The following is a 12,173-nucleotide window of genomic DNA, read 5'->3' as shown; positions in this document are numbered from 1 at the left end:
CCTTTTTGCGCTGGTTTCTTACCATCTTTGTGGATTTATCCACCTGTCGTCTGTGTAGTTGCTGACTTTTCAATTGGGTCTCTGAGTGGACACCCAGATTGTTGATGATGAAGTATTTCTGTTACTTGGTTTTCCTTCTACCAGTCTAGCCCCTTCACTGTATGACTGCTGAGGTCCACTCCAGGCCCTGCTTCTCTGGGGTGCACCTATAGCAGCTGCGGAACAGCGAGGGATGCTACCAGTTTCTTTTTCTGCTATCTTTGTCCCAGAATGATGCCTGCCAAATGTCAGTCTTTTGGATATAGAGGTGTGAGGGAGCTGCTTGAGGAGACTGTCTGTACTTTGTAGGAGCTCCAGTGCTGAGCTGTGAGCTCTGTTGTTCATTCATGGCTGTTAGGCTGCTATGTTTAATTCTGCTGCAACATAGTTCATAAAAAAACCCTTTTTTTCTCAGATGCTCTGTCTGGCAGGGGGTTGGCGCTTTCCTTGTGAGTGTCCTCCTCACTGTCCTGCGCAGCTAGGAGGCAGTCTAGTCACTATTTGCCTGCTGAGGCTCTGCCCTGCTGGTATGAGGTTCGCCCTGTTGATGCAGGCTCTGCCCTTCTGCTGCAGTTTCTGCCCTGTTGCCATGGGCTATGCCCTGTGGCAGAGTCTCTCTGTTGTACTGGGTTGCCTCGGCAACGTCAGGCTGCGTCAGCAATGGGCGTGTACCTCAGTAGGGGCTGATTGCCTCGGTAATGGTGGACGCCCCTCCCCCACGGAGCTGCACTTTAAGAAAACCTCCTCACCAGGAGTGTTTGGAATCGCCATTTTGTCTGTCGCACTGTGCTACCCCAAACGCTGTGTCCCTGGGATTTCCTGGGCTGGCTCACTCTCCAAGTCCTGTTCAGTCTTAAGTTCAGCCCTCTCAAGTCTCAGTTTGCCGGTTCAACAGGGCACCTGTAACAGTGCGCTTTTGTATGGAGCGCTGTGGAGTGCCTCTGCGCTCCGGCGCGGGCCGCAGCCGCACCAGTTGCCAGCTACACCAGCCAAGACCTCTGCCTGGCGTCCTGCGTCTCTTTTATACCTGGGAATTTCCCCATTCTGTGGTCAACTAAGATCCATATGGAAATGTGTCCCCGACTCACCCTCTCCGCGCATCCAGTGAAAGCTTCAATCCTGGGTTGTTCTCACAGCACCATCTTGAGTCCTCCCTGCCTGTCTGATATTCTATCCCCACATATCAGTCCTATCTAGTGAGGGTCAGGCCAATTTATAGAGCAATCCTAGGGCTTCAGATACAGATGGTTACTGCAGTAGGAACAAGGTCCTGAGACTAACATCAAGGTAGATAGAAATGTAATGATTCAGGTAGAAAGGACCAAGCATAAATGCCTTGTAGCTAGAATGTATCACAACACCAGAAAGAGCTAGGCAAAGTTCAAGGTGAAGGTAGTTTGATAAATAGTGTTACAGGTAAGTGAGAAGTGTTTCATGTAGGGCTGTTATGACATAAAAGAATGTGACAAGAGACATCTGTGTACACATAGATTCTTAGAAATGAAGGTGACACAGACTCATATTTGTGGCCCAGCTCTTTGTGTCTTAAATAATCTTGGTGAGCTAGGCAAGTTTGGTGTCTTGAGGGACAATGATAGGCAGGCTCTCTATTCAGAAGTCTTAGATAACTATACTTGAAGATTTTTAAAAGCCTAAACATTTTTTTGTCTACATTTGGGTTTCTACCAAGGTGTTTAGGTTCTCTGGGCACTCTGAGTCAGCCCCAGAAGAGTGGAGGGATACATTTTATTGATGATTAGAGCTCTCTTTGTTTGATATCCACATTTTCACTCATGGTGGCATGTGGTTCATGGTGGGAGGGGAAAGGCTCTGACTGCTTATCTGGAAATCATCCTTCCTTCCCATGGTAGATGGTCCTGGTAGATGAAACTTCTAAGCAGTCACAGTGCATGCTGATGTTGGCCAAGATTCTGGTTTTTACTGTTCAGGATGTGTTTCTGTATTCCTTCTCATCTACAGGACATTGACTAGGGAGATCTCTGAATTTTAAATACAAAATTAGATTGGAAGTGAAGTTTACTCTTGTGATTTTTGTGTGATAGAGGACAGAATGATAAAGAAGACATTATATTTTAGTTTATTCAGAGGTTGAAGGTCACTGGGCTAATGATATTTGATTTGGAGAATGACCCAATAAAAATAAATTCATTTCTACTTTGTGAGTTATAAGATTCAGTCACTCTGACCTCCTTTTTTTTTTAATGTAAACCACATGCACCCATCATCTGAGTACCCTTACATTTGTAGAGGTATTTGTACGTTTACAAACACTGTTCTGTGTTCATGGAAAGCTCTTCTCCCTTCCTCCCCATCCAGCAAGGAATCACTGCTTGCCTGGTAAAACCTTTCTATTATAGATTATTTCTATACAGTTCTATCTCTTTACACTGAAATTTCCTTGAAAATAATAAAACTAGCAATTTGGAGGTATATAGTGATTACAATGTGACAGACCCTGTGTTTTGTTATTATTAACTCATTCAGTCCTCACAACAATCTGTTTATGGAGGTATGATTATATTTTACAGAAAGGAAAATGGTATAGGAAGTTTAAGTGACATGCTTATGGTTCCAGAGCTGGATTTGTAACCAGGGAGTCTGCCTCCCATATATGTTTAACCACAATGTTATGCTGACTCTCTAGTTGTTGACTTGGGTATCTTTGTAGCCCCAGTGTCAAGTGCAGTGTATCATTCATTGGAAGCACACAAAACTAATGGTGGTTTAGTTAACGAAATTAACAAAAGACTGCATTCTACTAGCAATGGTGAGAATTTTATGCTGTTATGAATAGCTTTTAGTTTTTCTTGGCACTTCTAGATAATCTAGGACCAGGCATATCTAATGGACAGAGCTTTGCCAAATAGAAAAGTCCAGAGCCAAGAAACACCTTGCTTGTTGGCTACCCAACAAGTCTGATTTTTGATTAATCAAGCTGTTTGATGATTCTCTTCTCCATGAAGAGGTCTTGTCATTGGAGTAAACCTGGGATATTAGGGAGAGGTAGGAATTTCCTTTGAGGAATTCACTGATTTCAGCTTCAGAAAGGCAGATCCTAACAGTTTAAATAATGTTGTTTTCTGTTTTAATGTAGGACTCTTCTTCTGAGATAGATCTTCTGAAAGAATGAGGTACAAATCATGGCCCAAGATCCTATTGATTAATGTTAACTCAGCAGAATTCCAATTATTATTCCCTGTTTCAAACATTTATTAGTCATGCTTTAGCTGAGATGTATATGAGATATACATGTGTATGTATATATAAATATAGTGGGCTTACAAAGGTGGTTTCTACTTATTCTAGCTATTTTTATGATCAATAGGAATTACCACAGTATTGGTAATTGCCTAAATTACCATAGTATTGGCAATTGCCTAAATCAGTAATTAGCCTGAATTACATATGACCTTATCATTATAAAAGTGTCAATTAAGGATGATCTGTGCTTTAATAAAGACAAGCATAATTCCAAACTTAAATATAGAGGAAATAATATATTCTTTGGCTGAAATAATTTAGGGTGATAATTTATTTCAGAATGATATACTGTGTTTTAGTTTATAATAACTGAGATTCAATGACAGATTATGTTAGAGTCAGAACTGAAATTGAAATTTCTAGGTAAAATACAGTATATTTGATATTGATAACTATGATTGTGATCTAATAAAAGAAAGTAAATAATTTATGTTCACCAAGGAGTCACTACCAAGGCCTTCAACGACCATATCCAGTGTTGTACTAAGCTTCCGTCAGGTGTCATCAAATATGTGAATTTAAAAATACCTAAATGTGCATTTATATATTAATTTTGAATTCTGAGAAACCAAAGGCACAGATATTAAGAAGAAAAGCCATGTCTTTTTCTTTTTCCAATGAGAAGACAGGCTTTTCTAAGTCATAAGTTTCAGAATAAAACTCCAAGTTTCTGCCTTTGGGGAAATGTATATCTGAATTTAGACATGCTGTCAATTTTCATTCTCTATCCTCTTAATCTATGACTTATGACTCAGTATTCTTATTTTAAATGAAGAGGTGTGGGCCAAATCTATCTTCACTTTAGTTATCCTTCAATAAATATATATTGAATGCCTATTTTGTGTTAGGCACTGTTCAAAGTGAAACAATAACATAAGATATAACATAAGATCTCCAGATAATGGGGGGAGGAGTCACAGATAGCAAGGAAAAGAGTAATGATTTCGGGTCATAAAGAGTGTGATACAAGGCTCTTCTCACAGGAGGCTTTGCTGTAGTTTGCAGCTGTGCTGGTTATCAAGCAGTCATTAAAGGATGCAGGTGAATTTTGGCAGTAGCAAATCTTTGGATAGCTTTTTAGTATAAAAATACAAACAGGAGTGTGGGATAGAAACTGAATGGAGTCAGAGTGCATATTGGTATGACTGGCCAGAAAAAGGCTTTATGAGGCCCCAGTGATGACCACAAGATAATGATGAAAATCCTAAGGAGGAGTGCTAGAGAAAGGGCCAGTTGAGAGGAAAGTTCTGAAGAGGGATCTAGCATGGCACATACAAGTTACAGAAGAAAAGCCAGCAAGTCTGAAACAGAATCATGAGGGTGATAAAGGGAGGGAGAAAGGATAGAGAAGTGAATAGGGGTCAGAATACAGAGAATTTCACAGATTACAATAAATTGTTTATGATTTTACTTGTAGCAAGAAGCCATTGAAACTTTTTAAGCAATAAAGTGCTTTCAATTGATTTGTTATTTGAAAGGTCACTTTGATGGAAATGAGAAAAATAGAGGGGATGGAGGGTATGATGAGTGGGAAAATGACAGTGAGACCAGGTAAGAACACATTGCAAAAGTCCAAGATAAGATTTTGTCTTGCATGAGGGAGATAACAGTGGAGATAGTGAAAGAATATTGGGCTTAGCACATGAATTGGTAGTACTAATTTCTAATGGACTGACTATAGGCAATGTTAATCATGAGGATTAAGGAAGACTATTTCATTTTTGCAATCATTTTTGAGTCTCTACCATGTTTTAATCACAAGGTTAGGCACTGGAGATTTTATATATGGTGAACAGAACTACACACAGTTCTTGCTTTCAGAGGAGTTAAAATCCTGGTGAAAAATAATCATGTAAGTCAATAAATAAGTACAAGCCTAGAAAAAGGGTAATGAAATAGAGCTATGTGGTATTGTAAGTTCATGCAATGGAGAGACATAACTTAGCCAGTGTGTGTGTGTGTGTGTGTGTGTGTGTGTGTGTGTGGTGGTGGTTATAAGGGTAGATATGCCAGGTGAGAGAAGGATAGGATCTGAAAGAAAAGTAGGATTAACTAGGGTAACAGCAGTGAAGTATGGCAGTGGGATTGCTCAGGCCTTTGGTGGTGGCACAGTCAATGAACCAACCTCAGAAAGCTGGCAGGGCTGGAGGGTAAAATCAGAGAGAGTGAGAAGAGGTTGGATACTATGGCATTGAGCAGACAAGGTCTTGTAGGCCATATTCAGGGGATTGGCTTTTAACTTAATAACTATGGAAACTTTTTAAAGGAAACTGTCTAATTGCTAAGGTTTCTTCCTACTCTAAATTCTGTATATCTCTTTGATTTAATTTGAAATATGAAAATGGTAAAGCCATAAAATGACCTTCAAAAAACAGTGAAAGTGCTGGCATTTGATTAACATAATTAGAGTGCCTCTTGAAGAATCAGCATGCAAGATCATCTTCCCCTTAGGTGCAATTAAACTTTTCAGGATAGCTTAGTCATTACAGTCCTGGTGTTATGACTCCATGAGTATTATCTTTCCCAAACCTGGAATGCCTTTGGCCACTGTTCCATAGGCTGTTCTGTGAACCCCTGGGTTTTATGAGCTCATCCAACACAGACATATGTTCAATGAATGCCTGTGTAAGTAAACAAATATTTATATAGCAAGTGTGGGTGTTGAATTATGAAACACCATATCAGATGATGTTAAGAAGATTATTAGGTAAGTTTCATGAATTAAATAGCTAGACTGTGTCTGTACATCCTTGTCAAACTTTCAACTTTAAGATGAAGAGATTAAAAATATAAAACATTTAGAGTAATTGCTGTCAGCTGGGGGCAGTTTTGTTCCCAATGGAGTAATTAGCAATGTTTGGAGATATTTTTGATTTCTACAACTGGGGTTGGGGTGCTACTAGCACATAGTGGGAAAAGACTGGCAACTCTGCTAAATATCCTGCAGCAAAACTGGATGTACAGGACATCTCTCTACAATAAGAACGATTGGTTTCAAAATGTCAATCGTGCTGAGGTTAAAAACCCCTTACCTTCACCCATTTTAGTATATTACAAATAATTTTGGCTTTCTGAAAGAAAATAACTATCATATGGATAGGGATATATTTTTTAAAAAAAGATGGATGAGGGGAATGAGCTCACATGGGTTAAGAGTTCTTCAATTTTTGGTGCTTTTTATTTGCATTTTTCTAGTTTTTCGAAAATAATTGTATATTCACTATTATTATTTTATCGCAGTGAGCTGCTTATTCTCTTCTTTCTGGGGTGCTTTTCACCTGCAGAACATTGGTGACCTCTTCTTCATCCTTCAGTGGGGGCTCAAGAATCCTCCATGGAGAAGCTCTTGGGAAGTCACGTCTCCCAAACTGTATTCAAACTCTATTCTCACACATATAACCCTGTACTAAAATACAGTAAAACATTTTGCATACTGGATTATTTTCTGGCTTTTGAGTGATCTTGAATTAGGAACCAAGTGAGAAACAAGACAAATACTAGGATAAATGGAGGCAAAACATTACTATTATTACTAATAAAATCTGGGTTATGGAACTAGTCTTTCCAAATTGAACTGTATCATGCAGAATTACCTGCCCTTTCACAGAAGCTCAGACACAGGCAAACTTCACTATGGTGGAGAGAAGAGCCTTCCCCTGGAGAAGCAGCAATGCCAACCCTCTCTGGGAAGCTCCCTCCCATGAGGAAGAGATGATAAGTTGAGTTGAGCATACATAGCAGTTTACCTCTAAGTTTATCAGTCAGATAAGTCATGCCACCTCCACTGGTGAGGCGAGGAAAGGGGGAGAGAAAGGTCCTTAGTTTTACTAACTGAGCTTCCTTTACCTGGAAGGAAATATCAAGAGTGGGAAAGATGTTCTCCTCTTCTCCTTGCCCCAAAGCTACAACTGTAATTCTGTTGCTACCTTTACTACCCAATAGAGTAGCTACTAGCTATGTGTGACTATTTAAACTTTAATTTATTAAAATTAAATAAATTAAAAAATTCAGTTTCTCATTCACACTGTTAATATTCCAAATGCTAAGTAGCCCCATGTGTCTTGTAGCTACCATATTGGACAATACAGTTATAGAACATTTCCAGTGGATGGTGCTATTGTAACCGGGTTTTTTATTGGGTGTTGCTGAGGCACAGCTCCCCTGAGAGAATGCTGTGGGTTCTTCGTCTCCAATCTCTTAAAGAATAAGCGATGGGACCACTGCAGGTGTGCCGTATACTCGTAAAAGTAAATATTGGACCCAAGAAGTGTTGCAGAAAGGTGATTTTTATTTAGGTAGAGAAAAGAGAAAAGGAGGAGAAGAAGAGAAAGACTTCCACGAAGAATGTGGAAGGGGATTCCAGAGGGGAAATGCCAGAGGGGAAAGGGAGCTCCCACAGTGTGGGAAGGGATTCCAGAGAGCTGGAAATCCTGCATGGGTGAAGGAGCAGGGGAATTTATCCTGAGAGATTCCCACCTTCCCAAGTTCCTCTGGCCAATGAAAGGAGTTCCTTTAAACTTCCACTGGAGGGTTTGACTCTTATTTTCTTCCTGCTCTCATGAAATTCAAACATAAACCATTGACTCTCCTGGATGGAGAGAGATGGGACGGGGGCATGGCACTGGGAAAATCTTGCCCTTAAAACTACGCCTCCTTTTGGACCCAGTAAGAGAATACATTCCCTTACTATTATGAGATTTTACCCTACTCATTTTTGAATTATCAATGCCTATAAAAAGGCCTTACCTTGAGGCCCTCAAAAATGTTTGCTGGGAAGGCACACTGGCTCATGCCTCTAATCCTAACACTTGGGGAGGCCAAGGTGGGAGGATCACTTGATCCCAGGGGTTTGAGGCCAGCCTGGGCCACATGTAGGGAAAACCTATCTCTACAAAAAAAAAAAAAAAAAAAAAAATTAAGCCAGCTGGACATGTAGTGTGCATCTGTGGTCCCAGATACTTGGGAGGCTGGATTAGTTTATTTTCACACTGCTGATAAAGACATACCCAAGACTGGGTAATTTATAAAGAAAAAGAGGTTCAGTGGATTCACAATTCCAAGTGGCTGAGGAGGCCTCACAATCATGGCAGAGGGCAAAAGGCACATTTACATGGTGGCAGACAAGAAAGGAGAGCCAAAAAAGGGGGAAACCTCTTATAAAACCATCAGATCTCATGAGTCTTATTCACTACCACAAGAACAGATGGGAGAAACTGCCCAGTGATTCAACTATCTCCCACCAGGTCCCTCCCATAACACATGGGAGTGGGTACTGCAATTTGAGTTGAGATTTGAGTTGGGAGACAGAGCAAAACCATTTAATTCCACACCGACCCCTCCCATATTTCATGTCCTTACATTTAAAAACCAATCATGCCTTCCCAAAAGTCTCCCAAAGTCTTAACTTGCTTTAGCATTAACTCAAAAGTCCACAGTCCAAAGTCTTATCTGAGACAGGCAAGTTCCTTCTGCCTATGAGCCTGTAAAATCAAAAGCAAGTTAGTTACTTCTTAGATACAATGGGGATACAGGCATTGGATAAATATACCCATTCCAAATGGGATAAATTGGCCAAAATGAAGGGGTTAAAGGTCCCAGGCAAGTTTAAAATCCAGCATGGCAGTAAAATCTTAGAGATTCAAAATGATCTCTTTTGACTCCATATCTCACATCCAGGTCACACTGATGCATGAGATGGGTTTCCATGGTCTTGGGCAGCTCTGCCCCTGTGGCTTTTCAGAGTCCAGCCTTTCTCTTGGTTGCTTTCATGGGCTGGTATTGAGTGTCTGTGGCTTTTCCAGGTACATTGTGCAAGCTGTCAGTGGATATACCATTCTGGGATCTGGAGGATGGTGGCCCTCTTCTCACAGCTTCACTAGGGAGTGCCTCAATGGGGACTCTCTGTGGGAGCTTGCATTCCACATTTCCCTTCAGCACTTCCCTGGCAGAGGTTCTTCATGAGGGCTCTGCCTCTACAGCAAACTTCTACCTGGACATCCAGGTGTTTCCATACATCCTGTGAAATCTAGGCAGAGCTTCCCAAACCTCGATTCTTGACTTCTCTTCACCTGCAGGCTCAACACCACATGGAAGCTGCCAAGCCTTGGGGCTTGTACCTTCTGAAGCCACAGCCTGAGCTATACCTTGGCCCCTTTCTGCCAGTGCTATAGTTACTGGGATGCAGGGCACTAAGTCCCTAGGCTTCACACAGCAGGGGGGCCCTCGGCCTGGCCCATGAAACCATTTATTTCTCCTAGGCCTCTGGGCCTCTGTTGGGAGGGGCTGCCATAAAGGACTCTGATATGTCCTGGAGAAACTTTCCCCATTGTTTTGGCGTTAAGCATTTGGTTTCTTGTTACTTATGCAAATTTATGCAGCCAACTTGAATTTCTTCTCAGAAAACAGGTTTTTCTTTTTCATCATATCATCAGGCTGCAAATTGTATCGGGATTTTGGTAAAAGCAATTCGGTAAGTCTCTGGGAAGTTCCAATATTTCCCACATCTTTCTATCTTCTGAGCCCTCCAAGTTTCTAGGAAGTTTCAAACTTTCTCACATTTTCATATCTTCTTCTGAAAGTCCTCCAAACTGTTCCAACGTCTGGGTGTTATCCAACTCCAAAGTCGCTTTCACATATTTGGGTATATTTACAGCAGCACCCCATTCCCAGTACCAATTTACTCTATTAGTTTGTTTTCATGCTGCTGATAAAAACATACCTGAAACTGGGTAATTTATAAAGAGAAAGAAGTTTATGGACTCACAATTCCACATGGTTGGGGAGGCCTCACAATCATGGCAGAAGGCAAAAAGCACATCTTACATGGTAGTGGACAAGAAAGAATGAGAGCCAAACAAAAGGGGAAACCTTCTATAAAACTGTCAGATCTCATGAGACGTATTCACTACCACAAAAACAGTATGGGAGAAACTGTCCCCATGATTTACTTATCTCCCATAGGTCCCTCTCACAACCTGTGGGAATTATGAAAGCTACAATTTAAGATGAGATTTTGGTGTGGACACAGCCAAACCATATCAGAGGCTGACCTAGGAGGATCACTTGAGCCTGGGAAATCAGGGCTGCCATGAGCCATGATTGGGCCATTGTACCGCAGCCTGAGCAACAGAATGAGACCCTGTCTCAAAAAAGTATTTGTTCAATGAATACATGAAAGTGGACTTTGCAATTTTGTTCATCAAATCTGCATGTTTTAAAGTTCTTTCTTTTTTAGTGCTGCAAAACATGAAAATTGAACATAGATATCTTGTTAAATAAATCAATTGAATATGCATTCTATAATCTTATTTAGAAATAATTATTTGTATGCATGTGTGTGTGCAAGGTAGGGCAATGGTGGTTAAAAGCATAAAAAAAAATGTCTTGAAGGGTACATACCAGACTCTATATATCATCTGGTGGTTGAAATTGAGGGAAAAGAATAAGGAATACCTTTTTTCCTTAAAAATCTTGTTACTAGAAAAATGAATTACTTCTGAGTAAAAAATAAATTGGCAAATTAGGTAGTATGTTAACTTTCTAGAAACTCTAAAAAAATGGTTCTTCTCAAAGTCAAGTGTTAACGAAAGGCAATTTAAGGCAATCTTAACACTTTATGTGTTAAGAAAAACGGTATTGAAGCATAAGGCAAATAACAACCGTCAGCCTTTTATTTCCCAAAATATAGCTTCTCTGCTATGCTGCAGAAAAGGATAGGGCCAGATGGCAGAGTTCACATTTTTCTGTTAGACCTCTTGACCCAGCAGTAGTTTCCCTCACCTCTGCTTATTGAAATTACTTTTGTTCGTTGCAGAAGTCATCTTCAACCTGGGAATGGACCTAGTTGTGTTGTTTGTGTCAGAATACTGACATACTGATTGTGATAATCCTCTTGAAGCCTTACCTCACTCCTTGTTTGATAGTTTATAAGCTCACAGATGCTGGACCAGAATTCAGTCCATAAAATTAAGACATTCTGTTTGACAGGGCCAAATCTAAACTGCTGAAGCGAGAACACTAAAGCATGAAGTGGTGCCTTAAAAAGTAACTAGGGCCATGTAACCCACACTTAAAGTCAACCTGGTTTCAAATGAAGATTTTTACATGCTGTAGTAATTTCTTAGGAAAAAAGACTCTCATTATGAGACTATTAAAACCAAATGAGAATGACAAATAATATAGAATGAGTAGTTTAATTAGCAGCTCTGCTATTTTGTTTCATGCTCAGTTGATGGGAGAAAAAAATATTTTCATCAAATAATTAAAATGAATGAATTTAAGGATATGATACAGTCAGCTAGAAAAATGACATTAAAAACAGTCTTGCAAATGAGCATTATAGAAATGAAATCTCTGTAATTATTGCATACATTGGCTAATATTCAATATTAAATTGTGAGGAGTACTAGGCTGGGATAAAATTCCATCATGATGAATGTATCACTGGGGGTTGATATTTGAAGAGGCTGAGCTGTTTGGTAGCTTACTGCTAGCTTAATTTTTTTTCTTATTGTTTCTGCTTTTCAGACCCACTATGAAAATGGAGAATATATTATCAGGCAAGGTGCAAGAGGGGACACCTTCTTTATCATCAGCAAAGGAACGGTAAGCTTTGGTGGCACAAGACAATGATGCAGTAGGGGAGCCTGGTGTTGGTTAATAACTCCAGTAGGAATACATACAGTCTTGTGCTGTATGAGTTACTTCCATTTTTTGACACAGAGAGGTATTAGAGAATGGATCTTACAAAAATGATGCAGGAGGGAAAAAAAGGTGTAACTTTGAACATCAGAGAGTAGCTTACTTGCTAATAATCATAATATTCGATGACACTGATATATTTGTATGAATAG

The 12,173-nt window shown here is 40.0% G+C and overlaps 1 protein-coding gene across 4 annotated transcripts in view; it reads left to right on the top strand.

Annotated features, from left to right (window-relative positions):
• PRKG1 (protein kinase cGMP-dependent 1) overlaps positions 1-12,173 on the top strand; it is a 1,319,131-nt gene that overhangs the window by 1,027,912 nt on the left and 279,046 nt on the right. For all 4 annotated transcript variants that reach the window (XM_002756357.7, XM_017963432.4, XM_035266233.3 and 1 more), the window contains one exon: positions 11,848-11,925. In XM_002756357.7, coding sequence (XP_002756403.1) covers positions 11,848-11,925 — 78 coding nt within the window. The remainder of the gene's footprint in view (positions 1-11,847; positions 11,926-12,173) is intronic.

This window comes from Callithrix jacchus, chromosome 12 (genome assembly GCF_049354715.1).
Source record: "Callithrix jacchus isolate 240 chromosome 12, calJac240_pri, whole genome shotgun sequence".
NCBI classification, from domain to species: domain Eukaryota; kingdom Metazoa; phylum Chordata; class Mammalia; order Primates; family Cebidae; genus Callithrix; species Callithrix jacchus.
The sequence above is the reverse complement of the archived record's forward strand: the minus strand, read 5'-3'. Positions and strand labels throughout refer to the sequence as shown.